The sequence below is a fragment of the Sinohyriopsis cumingii genome, chromosome 3 (assembly GCF_028554795.1).
Source record: "Sinohyriopsis cumingii isolate HCF-2022 chromosome 3, ASM2855479v2, whole genome shotgun sequence".
Taxonomy (NCBI): domain Eukaryota; kingdom Metazoa; phylum Mollusca; class Bivalvia; order Unionida; family Unionidae; genus Sinohyriopsis; species Sinohyriopsis cumingii.
In genome coordinates this window covers 106,951,362-106,968,807 of record NC_142963.1, presented here as the reverse complement: position 1 = coordinate 106,968,807, position 17,446 = coordinate 106,951,362, and the positions used below count along the sequence as shown (strand labels likewise).

The 17,446-nt window shown below is 37.7% G+C and overlaps 1 protein-coding gene across 1 annotated transcript in view; it reads left to right on the top strand.

The window, feature by feature from the left end:
• LOC149803492 (AP-1 complex-associated regulatory protein-like) overlaps positions 1-17,389 on the top strand; it is a 45,955-nt gene extending 28,566 nt beyond the window's left edge. Inside the window, exons 7-9 of the mRNA XM_089953215.1 lie at positions 951-1,033; positions 11,257-11,364; positions 16,869-17,389. Of these exons, the coding sequence (XP_089809341.1) occupies positions 951-1,033; positions 11,257-11,364; positions 16,869-17,059 (382 nt within the window). The 3' untranslated portion in view covers positions 17,060-17,389. The remainder of the gene's footprint in view (positions 1-950; positions 1,034-11,256; positions 11,365-16,868) is intronic.
• Positions 17,390-17,446: the final 57 nt, after the last annotated feature.

Below are 17,446 nucleotides of genomic sequence, written 5' to 3'. Positions count from 1 at the left end.
CCAAAAAGTCTAAAATCCTGACACAAAATCGGATTCCGACCACATGCAAATGTTTGGTAGAAAAAGTCAGGTCCAAAAAATGAGGGTTTTTATCTGTATTTTATAGTGCAACTAGATATTCCAGATTATTTGGTATCATTGTAGAGCTACATCTGTCTACCTTTCTATAATACCACCCACTTAAGTGTATCATGCATGACCATGACGCTACAGAGCTCGGCAGTATGCTACTACCTCCTGCCCTGTTAAGTCGTCGCTAGGGGTTGATGTGTTAACAGTAAAATGCTGCTGTCCTCTTTTGTTTCATCAGATTCTCAAAACTTAAAATACATTGATTGAATAATAAAAACAGAAAGATGTTACTGAGTTTTCGCAACTCATCCACAGTATAAAGGATTTTTCATGACACATAAATTAGATAGCTACTCTTGATTCAGTACTCTTGTTTAATCACATTAATTTTGATTATTAGGATTATTTACATAAAAAAATTATACTGGGAAATTCTTTATCTTTATTTCTCATAAATTTTACTCACTGAATCAGTTGTGATTGATATGTCACATAATGGCAGTCATAGCTTTTCATGTTCTTGAGAGCTTCTTTAAATGTGAGAAGGGCTAAATCGATGCTAAAACTGACCTGAATTTTTTAAACACAGTGTGAATTCAGTAAGATTTGTTACGTACCAGTATTGATGGACATTGTTTTTACGGCAGACTTTTGAATTTGATGACCTAATAAACAGATACTCATCAATTAAGACTTTATGACCCTTGTCAAAATCCATAAGTTCAATATATATGAAATAAACATTTAATGCAAAATGAAGATTTGATACTCCCCAAATATTTGAATGTCCTTAATCGCCAGCAAAATAATAATTATCCTCCAAACCAGACTCTAACATTATAACATATGGTCAAATGAGTTAGATTTTTTTCTTTCAGCGCTGGTGGAGAAGATGATTTTGAAATGTTTCTAGAAAGTGTCAGAGCTCGTTCATTGAAGGCAACATCTCATCTAAGGCAGGGTAAATACAGTTTGTTTTCTTTTGTTAGACATTTGTGTGTCTGTTTTTGTATTATGATGTCATGAATAGGTTCTTATATTGGTTATTGTAGAGTTTTCAACAAAGTAGTTATAATTATCATGTATGTAAGGCTTATTGATTGGATAATTTCTCACCAGTATTTGCATTGGAAATAATCAACTAGTAAATTATTGGTTCTATGACAGTTGTAAATTGGTATACATATGTTGCCGGTGAATACTTATGAGTAAATTTATGAATGCTGTCTGCACTAATAGTAAAATTGTGTGATTTGACAGTGAGCATCATTTTTCAAAAAAGTACTTTCTTTAAATACATTACCCAATCATAATACCTTAGGAGGACTACTACTTCCTCACAGATGCAGCCCTCCCAGACACTACTTTCAGCTAAGGGGAGCTAAAAGTTGTCTGCCAACCTATGTGGCAGAGTGATTTCTCCTAAGAATTGGTGGCAAAGTCTAAGAATCTCCCAGTTACTACTTTGACTCATGTCTAGAAGCACACTTTTGTCGTGAGAGGCCTCATAAAAGCCAGAATCTACATGGAAGATATACCATTACAAGTTGCAGGAGCTTTTTCACTTCTGAGGAAAGTCATAGCTGTCATGTGTCTGGTTTTTCCCCCAGTTTGTCCTGTATTTTGGACCTAAATATGGGTGCATATTTTTCTTGTTAAAAATCCATTTTTTAATATAAAAAATTAAATAAAAAATGTCCTTGTAATTTTCTGTTTAGAATGGGCACAACTTTCCATTCTGAGAGAAATTATCACATGTATGTAGGGATATAGAGTTCTGAAATATGATTGGTTCATTTGAAATTGAGGTCATCTTAACAGTCTTTAACCACCATATTGGATTGTACAAAGCAGTTGCTGCAATCACTGTATCTCATCTTCATAATATTCAAGTTCTAGTCTAGTCGAAAAGGAAAGCAGAACACTCAGAATTTTCTCCAGCAGAGGAAAGAAAACAGAACTAGAATGACAATTATGCCTTCATATTTAGATTTATGATACCATCTAGTAAAGCAGAAAACTTTGTGTAATTGTGTTTTCGCTATTGGGCTTGGAGGCACCCATGACATAATGGGCTGACTCTCTCTTTTTGGAGCAGTTTCCGAATCTCCTGGACTATGGAAATTTGATAGGTGGCAACCTGATTATTCCTGGAGATTTCAACTTTCACTTTGACTGTCCCGGAAACTCAGATACATCAAAACTCATAGATTCCATTAATGTTTTCAACCTCAAACATTCAGTTAACCAACCCACCCATAAACATAGTCACATTTTAGACTGGATTCTTCATAGACTTGATGATAACATTCTACAGTCCTCCCTGGTATCCCATGAACTTCCATCAGATCACCTCTGCATTATATGCCATCTGGACGTATCAGTCCCTAACCCTCCACCTTTATCTGCTATTAAGAGAAACCTCTGTATGATAAATAGAACCAAACTAATGCACGACATCCAAGCTAACCTAACAACTTACTTACCTCCTACCGCAGAACAACTCGATAACTGTCTGCGTTCATTGCTTGAAAAGCTACCAAGTGCAGAGTATCAATTAAAAAGTGTTCTCCATTGTATAGCAGTGTTAGGGACCAGCTTCGCACTGCTAAAAGAGACCGCCGTAAAGCTGAGAGGCTCTGGCTTTCCACCAGACTCACTATTCATAAGCAAATCTATGAAGTCGCTAAGAAGAATGTTACAAATATAGTCCATGCAGCAAAATCAGCCCACTACGCTACTAAGATCATGGATAGTTCCAGCTGCAAAGAGCTCTTTGAGATTACTAACAAGCTAATGTCAAGGAACAAATCAACACCACTTCCAACTGCCTTCTCTCCAGTCGTCCTTCCAGACATGTTTGCAAATTTTTTTCGTGACAAAGTACAAACCATTAGAGATCAGCTTGACACCACAATTTCAGTTGACTCGTCGTCACCATACAGTTGGGATACAGAATTTGAGCGGCAACCATTAGAAGCATTTGAACCTGTCTCTATGGATTTTGTACGTACCATCCTGATGAAGAGTGCACCAAAGTCATGTGAACTTGATCCAATTCCAACATCACTGCTGCTTGAGGGCTTAGATCCAGTATTGCCTTCACTAACTGATTTATTAATACCTCTCTCTCATCCAGGGAATTTCCACCATTTTTCAAAACTGCCATTGTAAAGCCTCTGCTGAAGAAACCAACACTAGACCATAACGATTTAAAGAGCTACCGCCCAGTTTCTAATTTCCCATTCATATAAAAAGTCTTAGAAAAGGTTATTGTTCTATCCCAGCTTGTATTTCATCTAAATTCAAACAGAGGGGCCCCGAGTGGCCGAGTGGTCTAAAGCGCTCTTCGTTACGGATCACTGCCATCTCACCTATGTCTGCGGCGGTTCGAGTCTAAGATTCAGCCAATGTGGGCATGTGAGAAAGCTTGCCAGTAGCTTCTCGTGGGTTGGTGGTTCTTTCCGGGGTTTTCCGGGTTCTTCCTTCACCATTAATACTGGCCGCCATGTATAGCCCTATCGTGCTGAAAAATGGCGTTAAACCCCACAACAACAACAACAACAAATTCAAACAGTCCTTTTAGCAATGTACAATCTTCATATTGCCCTTGCCACAGTACTGAAACTACTCTTCTAGAAGTAGTTAATGACATTCTCTCTGCGTTGGATAGTGGAAAGATTACAGTCCTCACCCTCCTTGATTTGTCTGCAGCATTTGACACAATAGACCATGATATATTACTTCACCGTCTCCAGCATGTATTTGGCATTCATGATACAGCCTTACTGTGGTTCAAGTCCTACTTGGTCAACAGGACACAAATTGTATCTACAAATGGAATACACACCAGCCCAGTTGATCTATGTTGTGGTGTTCCACAGGGGTCTGTTCTTGGACCTGTTCTCTTCATTCTGTACACTCAGCCACTCTCAAGTGTCTTAGATCATCATCCAGTGTCTCACCAGTTGTATGTTGATGACACTCAAATATACAAATCTAGCCACCCAACTGAAGGTGATGCTACCATCCAAGGTGTAGAGAGGTGCATTTCTGATGTGAAATCATGGATGACATGGAACAAGCTGCAGATGAATGATGATAAAACTGAGGCCATTCTGATCACAACACAAAGACTTTCTCATTCACATCCTTTATCTCAAACAATAAATATCAGCAATGCCAACATTAAATTCACACAAACAGTATGAAACCTAGTGTTACTCTGGACAGTACTTTCACATTGCACCAACATGTCATGAACATATGCAATGCTGCATATCTTGAGCTGAGACACATCAGCTCAATTCACAAATATCTTTCAGTTGATGCCACTAAAACACTTGTGTGTTCATTAGTACTTTCAAGACTGGACTATTGTAACTCAATTCAGTCTGGTTCATCTCAATATCTACTCCAGAAACTTCAAAAAGTTCAAAACACAGCTGCTCAGATCATACTTAGAGTACCACGATCAGAGCACACCTCCCTGCTGCACGGAACCCTACACTGGCTATCCATTCGATCCAGAATCAAACACAAAATTTGTTCTCTGTGCTACATTTCACTGTCGGACTCTAGTCCAACGTACCTGTTTGATCTCACCCATGTGTACACACCAGCAAGATACTTGCACTCCTCTTCTGACAATCATATACTCATTATTCCCACTATGAAAATAAAGTCATATAGACAGTGTTCTTTTGCATACCAGGGCCCAGCAACGTGGAATGAATTGCCTACTGAACTTAGACACAAAGACACAGTGATCCCATTCAAGAGTGCTCTCAAAAGTCACTTATTTCAACTGCAAGAATAAACTTAAAGACCTTATAATGTTTCCTACCTGAAATATTCTCAGCATGTTTTTTATTTTTTAATGTTTTTCCAATTTCATGGTGTTTGTTTTTGTAATCATATCATTATATGTTTTTTTTTATCTTATAGGTGTTGTCTAATGTTGTAAAGCGCTTAGAGCTTCTAAAGATTAGGTGCTATACAAAGTCCTCATTATTATTATTATTATAATACAGCATGAAAAAGCAAATAAAGATCAGTTTGCTGCTTTATCATCAACAACTACGCCTGAGCTTACAACATTCTTAAATACCAGAGAGAACCTTGATGTACTTTGATTAAAGTTTGGTTTACTAAATTTTTCTTAGAAATGAACCTTCCTCTTTCAGTTACATGTGTTGCTGGTGATTTATTTTGTGCACTTTTTCCAGACAGTAGAATCATAAAGGATTACTTGTGTTCCTGAATTAAAACAGTTCAGTAAAAAAAATTGTACAGAATTCAGATCATCAGTGAAAGATTGTACGATGAAATCGATAATGATTGAAAAAAATGGGTTGTGGAAAAGACCCGTTTTGGTTGTAGATGCTGTAAATAGTTACATATGCATTAAAGTTTTAAAAATCAGTATTTGTTCCTAAAAATCAGTATTTTTGTCATAAACATTCAGTATTTTTTACTCTGGGGTTGGCAGCTGTGGAAAGTCTACTACTATATTTCCAACTTGTTCTCTTCCATTGCTAACAAAGTTCTGCCTTTACAGTTTGCTAACACTTTCTCATTGTCACACATTTAGGTACTTGCATGGGAAGCCTAAGCAACTTCTCATTCAGTTTGGGTTATAATTATTTTATACATGCATGTCTTTAGTGCTTATAAAAACTCCTAATATATGTGTAATTTCATTATGAATGGGTATATATTGGTGAGTTCCTATTCCAAGGCGTTCTTAGTGTCTGGGGGCCAACTTCAATGATTTTTCTTGTGCAGGTGGTCTGTTGTCTTTTTCCTTACAGGTAATTGCCTTATAATGGATATTGGTGCATCTGCTTTGTATGTATCTATAATGGTGCCTCAGTTCCCTTTTATGTGAAGGTTTGTGTGTGTAATCTAGAGGCACAGCCTTTATCCTCTAACCACCTTTTTAACGGCCAGATTGAGGAAGTCTGCAAACAAACCACCATGGTGCTGATGTAGGGATAATACAGAAAATCAACAAAATGTCCCATGGCCACACATAGGACACAATTGTCCTATTGAAGCTCCACCCAGTGATGCCCACAGTTCATGCAAGCCAAAGTGGAAAAGCACCAAGAGGGTCCTCATTCTCCAGGGTTTTATCCGAGACTTTTCTTGGTCCCAAAGGCAAGGGCACTCAGCCTCTGTTCATTGACCTAAGTACCCTCAGTCAGTTCATTCATGCCCCTTGGTTCTCAATGGGAACATCACTGTGCCTATTGGAAATGATTTTTCTGTCCCAATAGAGGCTGGAAGTTTGCCCACTGGACCAACCTGTCCCCATCTGTACACATTTGAGGCACCATCTGCAGAATTTGGTGCATCCATATTGGTTCATGGCAGGTATAACTCTGCAAATACAACTGCCAGAGATTACATTCTGCACTGAGGCTAGTTAGAAAGGCTAGGGAGCCAACCTACTTCCATCCTTCAGGAGCCATGGGTGCATGGTCTCCCCAGGAATGCCATCTGCATGTCAATCTTCACAGGCCATTATGAAATCCCTTCACTGGTGGTATGAATGTTTAAATGGCGAGGAGTTTTCATTCTCTCTGACAATTCTATAGTAGTGACATAGAGGCCGAATTTTTGTCTTGGAAGAATCAACTAATGCAGAACAAATTTTCTCTCCATCCCTCGGTTTTCACTCGGATATGTACTCGATGAACCTGTTTGTGACAAGGTGAAATACCAAACTTCCAACCTTTGTCTCCACTCCAAGACCCAAAAGCTTTTGCATTCAACACTTGGTTGCTGGATTGGAATGACCTGGATGCATAATCCTACCTTCCAACGCATCTGATTCCAAAAGCGATGCAAACAGCTAGATAATCAGCCTGTCACCTCATCCTCATTCCACCACTCATGTGGGAGAAGTTCTGTATCAGTGAACTCATCAATCTTGCATCAGAATTTTCTCTGAAAATGTGGATTCTCCCTCATTTACTTCAACAACCATGATGGCATTTGTTTCATCCTTGCCCAGAGATACTGAACCTGCACTTCTGTGTCATATTAAACAAGACCTCTGAATTAAACAATTGTCACAACCAATGGCAGAGAGAATCTCTCAGACATGAAGGCCCTCCACTCAGAAGCATGCGAAGGCAAAAGGCACATTTTTCCTCAGTGATGCACAAACAAACAAAAACAAACACATCCTGCCACTCCAGGCATCAATACCGCAGATAGGTAATTTCTTCCTCTGGCTTTTTGAAGAGAGAAAGTTAGCACCAAAGATATTCAAAGGTTACAGCTTCATGATCTCTGACACCTTTCATCATCATGGAAGAGAGGATATCAGACAAAGCAAGGACTTAACTGACCTACTCACTAACTTTGAGTATACATGCCCGAAACATTAATCCTATATTTAAGTGGAACCCCTCTTGGATATTTACTTGGCTGTACAAGACACTTTTTGAAGAAAATTTCAATGTTATCTCTGGCGCACCTTTCATACAAGACCTGCTTCCTCATGGCATTAGCAACTGCAGTCAGAATTAATGAAATACATGCTCTATCAGTAGATCTGAATTCTATGCAGTTCCGACAAGACAGATCAGTCTTACTCTTGACGGCATCCTCTTCTGTTGCCAAGAACTGGCTTCCTTCCATGGGTAAACAGACTTTCATCATAAAACCTCTGTCTTGCCTGGACACATCAGCTAAAGGCCACCTACAAGACCCAGTTTGGGTTTTGAAGTGGTACTTCAATGAACATAGCCATTGCGTTAAATAATCATGCTTCTTTCTACCACTCAAGACAGGACAGGAGAATATAACAACACAGACTATCTTGTCTTGTTTTATTCACTTGGCTTATAGAGAAATAATACCAGCTCACATGAACTTATTACGCATTTTGGATAACGAGGTTAGAGCATTTGCCACGAGGTTAGCATTCATCGAGAACTGTTTGCTAACCTATATCATTCAGGCTGTGGGATGGAGATGGGGGTTCACATTCTCTGGCTTTTATCTCAGAGATCTGTCATCCCAAAGGGCTCAGTTTGATCTGGTAGGAACAATATCCACAGCTCAACAGGTCACCCTTCGAGGTTGATTGACAGCTTTTTAAGACATGGCTTCATAACTTCCAATGGATTTGCGAGGGGCTTGATTTTTCAATCTTTGCCTCAACAGATGGAGTCGCCTTCAATAGGGTAGCCTAGAAACTGTCACACATACCATAGGTGACCAGAATTGGTACTCTGGGGTAAGGGGATGTAGGTCCTTCCACCTCTTACCTATTCTCCGAAGGTATTAGATTTCCTAATAAAATATGTTTCTTCAAGAATACTTACCCAATCATTATATACATACATCTTCCTAGCCTCCTTACAGTTACATCAATAGAGAGTGTACCTTCCACTCTAGTAGTAATTGAGAGGTTCTTAGATTTTGATGCCAACTTTTACACTTAAGGGTACATTACTCTGCCTGCTTGCCTGCCACATTGGTTGGCAGACAACTTTTAGCTCCCTTTAGCTAAAAGTAGTATTTGGGAGGGCTGGATTTACGAGGTAGTAGTATTTCTCTTATGGTATTATGATTGGGTAATGTATTTAACCCTTTAGCTGTGACTGCCGCATCTAAGTGTCACCTGTAAATAGCTCCTGAACCCCACTGACGCATATATGCAGTGTCAAAAAGCCTAGTTTACTACCCAAGTGTTGCTAATGTGCGTATAGTTCAGCAGTACTTGAAACCCCAGTGTCTCATCTATGCGGACATGACTGCTATGTTAACTAAACGTTGATTGGTTGAAAGTACAGAAGTTTACATATTTTTGATTATCATAACCAATGAGAGGACTGTTTACTCAACATTTTGATATAAGTTTGAAAGCTTAGAGATTAAATTTAGACACTGTAAAAGCTTTTCTGCAGTTTACGAAACACGTTTAGGTAAGATAAACAAAGATGGATTCTGGTTCAGATATGAGCAACTTTAAAGGGTTCAGTGCAAGAGATATCGAAGAGTTTAATGGATCATTCTTAGAAAATGGATCAGATATTGATGTTAGTCCCATTTCAACAACAGATGTAAATGATTTTTAATTGGATGGCGAGGCAGACATAGTCCCACTTGCACAGTGGAGTGATGACATTGCCATGATCAATGATTTTGATTCTCATGTTGGTTCAACACTTGAGCTTGGATCACTAAGCAGTGAGAAAGATTTTTCTTAAGATTTTTCCTGAATTTCTGGTGGAAAAGGTTGTGAAAGAATCAAACGATTATGCCAAGAAAATGGGGGACCAAAAACAAGACTTGAAATGTATTAAATCAGCATCATGGAGATGTGGGCATATCTTGGAATATACATCATTTATAATGACTGTTTTGAGAGGTACCACTCTCAAATTTACATGTGGATTTCATTCATATTTTTATATGTACATATGTAAATATTGGGCTTGTTTTGTGGGATTCAAAACAGTAAACATGACTTGGATTTCTTGTATGATTGGATGTAGGAGTATATAAAGTGGAAATATATAACTGACAGACACTTTACAAGGTAAGCTGTTTTTTATTTCACTGAAATCCAGCAAAACTTATGAAATAATGAATATACATGTAACCATGTTTTTATTGCCAGTTCTGTAGTCATGCTCTAGTATTCAGCCAGCAACCAGTCTCAGTAGTCTCAGTAATTGATATGATAGAACTCAGCAGTAGTGAAACTGTACAACAGCTGTAGTAGCTGATGATGATGATGTTCGTCCATCAGTGTCAATGAGGACCATTTAATGTGATCAAGTCACTTGGGGTGGGTCCTGAGATGGCTAATCGGTCTGATCTGGGCCTGGAAGAGTCTGTTGCAGTGGGGACATGGATGTACAGGTTGCTGACCAGGAGTTGGGGAACTGCTGAACAGGGTTTTGCGCAGATCACGTTTCTCAGCTGCATCCACCAGTCTTTTCTGCTCAAAGGCTGCCGCACCAGCATTGACTTGACTCTGCCAAGCAGATTGATTAGCAGCGACACTCTCCCAGCTGTCAGGATCAATGCCTAGGTTCTTCATGAGGCCTTGAGTGTGTCCTTGTACCTCTTTTTTTGACCACTGTGAGATCATTTTCCTTGTTGTAGTAGCAAAGGGTTAAAGAAAGAACATACTTTACTAGGAAAAATTGGTATTTATGGTTGACAATATATCTGATCTACATATGTACATATAAAAACATGAATGAAATCTACATCTGGTTTATTTTTTCAGTGATAAAATAAAGAAGTGGGAGTATGCTTTTCAGGACATGTATAATAAATAGAATAATGCACATATAGTGTTCATATTTAATAATTAAATCTTTTCTAAGATCAAGGCACTTGCAAAGTATTAAATATGATTGAGATGTAAATGTGTATCAGCCTGTATACAATTCATGTTAAATTAATGAGACTAGACTGTTTATCCTGCACTCCAAAACTAAAGAACTACTCATTCTACACATCTCCTGTTACATGGTTAGTATAGTAATGGATCCCATTTCATCAAGTAACTCTAAAATTGTGTTTATAATGTACTTTATTATAAGGAAAGGTGGTATACTCTATGGCTTCTGTGGACAAAATTATAATATGGGAGTGCTGCGTTTCTGAAACAGATCACACCTCAGCAGTGGCTCTATTACTTCCACGATTTCTACATTCTTTGTTTCATGATATTAAAAAATGTATTCTGTCATATCATACTAAATATTGATCAAAGAAAGGCCAGTGCTGTAATTTCCCTTTCTATATTTAATCAACAACTGGTCTTATTGCTGGTAAAGGTGATAAATATAAGTGGGAAATTAGTGGAAGATATATTTCTTATATTTGCCCTAAACTGTCAAAGATAATTGAACTAGAATAAAAATTTCTGTAGACATGAGTCATAAACTCCATTCTCCGCCCATAAATATAGTTTAAATGAACTTTTTCCCTCACATCAGAGTGACCAAAGTCTACACTTAGACTTGTACATAAACATTTATGATGCAGAATTTTCATTTTAGTCCTTCCCAGTAATAGTGAAGTTTTAAAGCTTTTTATTGTCCGCCTATTGTCCAATCCAAGGCTTTAAGAACATAATGCAGCTATATTTAATATATCAAATATTTTTAGTTGATGATATAGCCATTCCTATGCACATTTCAGGTTCCAATGATGGGCAGAGCTCCAACAGTTCCACAAACAATACACATACTCGGGACAGATCTCACACAGAAGGTTCTTCCATAGACTTAGAATGGGAACATGAAGAAGGTATGTTGGTCAGATTGTATGTGAGAGAAGAAGAGGGATAAATATAACATATAGCCCATTAAAAAATTACAATTCTCCCATGCTATAAAGTGCCAGTTTGGGGTCCATTACTATCACCAGTGCCGTGTAATGAACTACACTATAACATGAATGATAAGAAATGAGTGTGTATGTGTGTACATTCAAACCTGTCTACATCAGCCACCCCATGGGAAAAGGCCAAAGTGACCATTATAGACAGTGGCATCTGAAGGTGGTTCAGCTGTCAAACTTAGCTCATGAAAAATGCATGTACTGTGCACCGAATAACATTAGGGCTGTTCCAGCAGAACATATATGGGACCCAGGGAATGCACTTTTGATGTGTGGTACTCACCATAGATGCAATTTAAAATTTTCTTATCGTTTTTATATGAACTTTGTGCAGTCAGAGTACCCTGACACATATTTTTTTAAAACTGCCTTCCCAGGGCACCATGTGTGTTTCAGTGGAACAGCCCTTAGCCATATTATTATTAGTAGTTGTTGTTGTTGTTGTTGTTGTTGTTGGGTTTAACGCCATTTTTCAGCACGCGATTGGCTATACATGGCGGCCAGTATTAATGGTGGAGGAAGAACCCGGGAAAACCCGGGAAAGAACCACCGACCCACGAGAAGCCACTGGCAAGCTCTCTCACATACCCACATTAGCCGAATCCGAGACTCGAACCCACGCAGACAGCGGTGAGATGGCAGTGATCCGTAACGAAGAACGCTTTAGACCACTCGGCCACTCGGGGCCCCTATTATTAGTAGTAGCATCATTATTATTTTGCATGTTTTTTTAGTAATAGTATTAGTACACTATCAAAATACATGTATTTAATGTAGCTATTAGCTAGGCTACAATAACAAAATAATAATAAAAAAGTCTACACATGATTACTGTATCTGCACACTGATCCCATATGCACATTACATCATCATGGAATCTTCTATCATTGTATCATGTGTCATAGTTTTGATCAGTTTTTAGCAGTTCCTTTAATTCGCATCCAGACTTTAGCTATGATTGGGAAACACAAGACAGATATTTTATGCTCAATATCACCGAGATGAAAAGACATTATTAGAGACCTTGGATGATTAGGATATGAAAAGAAGCTTCCTGTGGCTATTGATTTATAAAAATGAAGATTGATATTAACCATGCCTTGCTCATGAAACAAAAGAAGTTTAATTTTGCATACATGGTTGGTCACTGCTGATACGGTCCATTTACCATGTAAGGCAGGGTGAAACCACTGCTTGGTCTAGAAACACATGGTTGCCAACTATGGAAAACAGGTGATTGCTGATTACATGACATGTATATTGAAAATTTACCAGGGAGAGGAGAATTAGATTGGCCATTGTAAGCAGGTGACTGCTGATCTCAGGTGACCATTAGGACAGGTTTGACTATATGGTGGAGAGTGGACAAAAGGACAAAAGCACTACAACAAACATGGTAAACAGCACATATATACACAAAAATGTATGTCGCCTCATTGCAAGTTAGCACTCAAACTTTTCACATAACCACAGATATAAAAATATAGATATTCTATTATAACTTAGTGTTGTTTTCTTGAATCTATATTTACCATGCTTATGGTACACCCTTAAGATAATTCATAACTCAGGCATCTTGTTTTGAGGAATACCTCAGTCATTGTTCACTACTAATCCAGTTTTGATTTGGGTTGATTAAAGCCCTTTTCGATTGATATTTACTTTGAAAATTATTATTTCCATCTGTTTAAAATGGTGCTTGATAAATGTTGAACACCGAAAAGAGTCATATTTACATCTTAATGCTATCAGGGATCTCTGTGGATTTGATCATTGGAAGATTTCATTCATGTAGTCAGCGTTTGTGTCACATTGACAGTGAACCAAGCTGACCCCACTATCCCCGTTTTTGTAGGATGCTAATTAGGTAGAGGATGTGTTTGGTACTATACTTGTAAAGACTTGAATCTATATTTACCATGCTTATGGTACACCCTTAAGATAATTCATAACTCAGGCATCTTGTTTTGAGGAATACCTCAGTCATTGTTCACTACTAATCCAGTTTTGATTTGGGTTGATTAAAGCCCTTTTCGATTGATATTTACTTTGAAAATTATTATTTCCATCTGTTTAAAATGGTGCTTGGTAAATGTTGAACACCGAAAAGAGTCATATTTACATCTTAATGCTATCAGGGATCTCTGTGGATTTGATCATTGGAAGATTTCATTCATGTAGTCAGCGTTTGTGTCACATTGACAGTGAACCAAGCTGACCCCACTATCCCCGTTTTTGTAGGATGCTAATTAGGTAGAGGATGTGTTTGGTACTATACTTGTAAAGACTTGAATCTATATTTACCATGCTTATGGTACACCCTTAAGATAATTCATAACTCAGGCATCTTGTTTTGAGGAATACCTCAGTCATTGTTCACTACTAATCCAGTTTTGATTTGGGTTGATTAAAGCCCTTTTCGATTGATATTTACTTTGAAAATTATTATTTCCATCTGTTTAAAATGGTGCTTGGTAAATGTTGAACACCGAAAAGAGTCATATTTACATCTTAATGCTATCAGGGATCTCTGTGGATTTGATCATTGGAAGATTTCATTCATGTAGTCAGCGTTTGTGTCACATTGACAGTGAACCAAGCTGACCCCACTATCCCCGTTTTTGTAGGATGCTAATTAGGTAGAGGATGTGTTTGGTACTATACTTGTAAAGACCGCTCCGGTGGCCTAGTGGTTAGAGCATCCGCCTCAGATGCGGGAGGTAGTGGGTTCGATCCCTGGCCGAGTCATACCAAAGACTTACAAAAATGGTACTAACAGCTGCCTCGCTTGGCACTCAGCATTAGGAGGTTAGTGTTAGGACTGGTCGGCCTGGTGTCAGGATAATGTGACTGGGAGGAAAATCATGCTACATGTCTGCGGCATGATGCCCCAGTGCTAGACATCACTATAAACTGCCACACTGCAGACATCATAGCGATAAGACTGAATTTTTTTTAAAGCTATGTTAAAAATCCAAATCACACACACATATACTTGTAAAGTACCTACCAGTTACAGTTTTAATATTCAGACCGCTACATGTAGGTGCAGGGATCGTCCTGGGCTTCGCCAATGTCGCAAATTGCGATTTTTTTTCCTTATTGGCGACAAAAATATCCCATCTGGCGATTTTTTTGGCGACATACTTTTTGGTTATTTAATTTGTACATACAATCATGGATTTGGACTGAATAAATTTAAAGCCAGAACGAAAGGAAGCCATAAACTTGACTAAGCAATGCATTTGGAATCAATCTGTTACACAAACGATCCTTTGTTCTTATTGACAACCCTATCTTTACAGTGCATTGTTACATCATAATCTGCTTATGCTGACATCTGGGCTGAGTACTGTATGCTGCGATACAGTCAATCATGCTACCGCACTATACCTACAACTGACCCACTTCTGAAGACGCGAATAAAACAGATACAATTAATTGTATGGCTAATCCTTCTGTTTTTTTTTTTTTTTATACATATACCAATACAATAGTTTTGCTGAACCTTCATAGAAAACTGATAACCTTTGAAGTACCGACTACTGTGTATAAATACAAAGCAAATGGAAAAAATCTCAATCACAATTACATCTGTCGCCAGTGCAGCATTTTACTCATTGATCTTTTCCTTTTGCCATCAGTCCCATGTTACGGCTGCAGAGACTTAAACTCCGCAACAAGAAATAGCAAAAAAAAAAAAAAAAAGAGTTTTGCATAATTAATAATAATTATTTATTTCTCAAAATACAGGAGTGAAAGAATCCCTAAATTGGGTGTGAATTTACGCTTATATATACGGTCCAATATTGCCAGGTGTTGACTCGTGTAAGTTTCATTCGTGGGAATGGAGATCCTATTTTTCTTGTCGAGAAAATTTATACAGCATTCAGTGATCATTCTTGGGATTTAGGAAGCAATTCGCTACAAGCTTTGTGAAGCTATCCATAAAGGGGGGGGGGGGCTGCTGAGAGACTACTGGTGTCACCTGCCAGCACTGAGGACTGTGAACGTGGATTCAGTAAGATGAACCTCATGAAAACTGACATCAGAAATAAGCTCTCCATCTCATCTCTCGAGAATTTAATGAGAATCAGCATGTACAGATGTGAAAAATTAGACTTTGAAACTGCATTCAACAAGTGGGCAGCCCTAAAATCGCGACGGATCTTCATGTAACACTTTGTAACATTTTGTTAATGCTTGTTGTAATTAAAGTATTAACTAATCCATCTTTTGTAATTTTCATTGGCTGTTACATTAATAGACTAAATTAACACTTGGAAAAATGTACACTACTTTTTTTGGCGACACTTTTTGAAAATTGGCGACAAAATATTGAGGTTGGCGATTATTTTGGCGACAGCTTTTTAAAAGCCAGGACCATCCCTGAGGTGTATGTGTACAGATAGATGTTCATGTAGAATTAGTTTTACTAAATTGCTGAGAGACTTTAATTTTTAGATAAATATTATGAAACAGAAAAATAAAATCATATTTTTGTGTTTAGTGTTTGGATTATTTACAAAGGCTGCATTGGAAAACTTAGGGTTGTTTTTGGAGCAGAAGGTAAATCAAAGGCATTCCTTTCTAATAGTTTCTATATTGCTGGATGGGATCCATCAGATCACATGGAGGATTGATCAATTTATACTCAGAAATGATATGTTGTGGATTCAAAATGCTATTAGCTCATCAGGAATGTTTGATTTGCACTGACAGAAAGCCAGAGTGTTATGTAGATGGTTTTTGGAAAATTCCTGAACCTGGCAAAATACAGTAGTGGCTAATTAGAGCCAAAATCATATTATGGTAGCAAGTTTTAGTGATGCCAAACTCGAATAAAATAGTTGCATAAATAAACACAAGTTTACATTTATTTATTTATTTTATATTCCAAAATGGGGTTTTGTTATATCGGAACACATTATAATGAGGTTCACTTTAATGGAGAGGTGAATATTCAAAGGAAATGGTTCACAGTGGCAATTAAGCAGATGGGTTACAATTATTATAATGCAAACATGAAGATTATGTAGTCACTCATTTATAAAGGCTTCTTCCGGGTCCTTATGTGTCTGCAGTCATGAACTCCCGTGGATAATACCCATGGATATATTTTGATCACTTAGCTACGTACAGTCTTATTTAATCTATGGCAGCATATGGAATAAAGTTCAATTTGTTACATGATTTACATCCATGTGCACAACATGATTTACTTTTACCTTAGAGTGTATTACATATTGAAATTTTATAAGAATAGTGTCCATGAAATATTCTGTTAGTGGTTTTATGCAAGACAATAAAGTGAAGCAGATGATAATAATTTGTATAATCCATGATTTTTATTGATACAGCTTGATTCTAAAGGAATTGCAAGATGCATTGAATTTTTTTTCCTTCCCTAGGTGTTGTTCCTCATAAGAAAAAGCGGTCTTCCACAGAGGAAAATCTGATGGCATTAAGCAAGAAATCCACTGATAGTCCTAACCATTCGACCGAATTAGAATGGGATAATGACTTTTTGACTTTGAATGACAAAGAGAAACAGCAGTTGCTTGGAGATAAAGAGAAATTTATAGACTGTACATCACGGTGATAAGAATTCCAATCCTACTGATTTAACATTCCAAGACATAAAAACTGTGAAGCTGCAAAAGATCCAGCATGCATACATTGTGCTTCCTTTCTGGTGATAGATAGATAATCTACTGAACTTAATAAACATTTCACATATTTGCACAATCTGTTTCCATACAAGTGGGTTAATCATCACATGGTGTAATATTAAGTTTTAAATGGATCATGATTTTTGGCAATATATGTTACTTTCCAAAGACTGAATCATCTCAGATATCGCTTAAATTATGAGATGATCATTGGATTCTCTGTCAGTATGGTTAGAATATCTGTACCCCCCCCCCCCCCCCCCCCCAGTCCATCAAGATCAAGCACTAGCTTATCTGCACCATGTACAGGGAAGCTT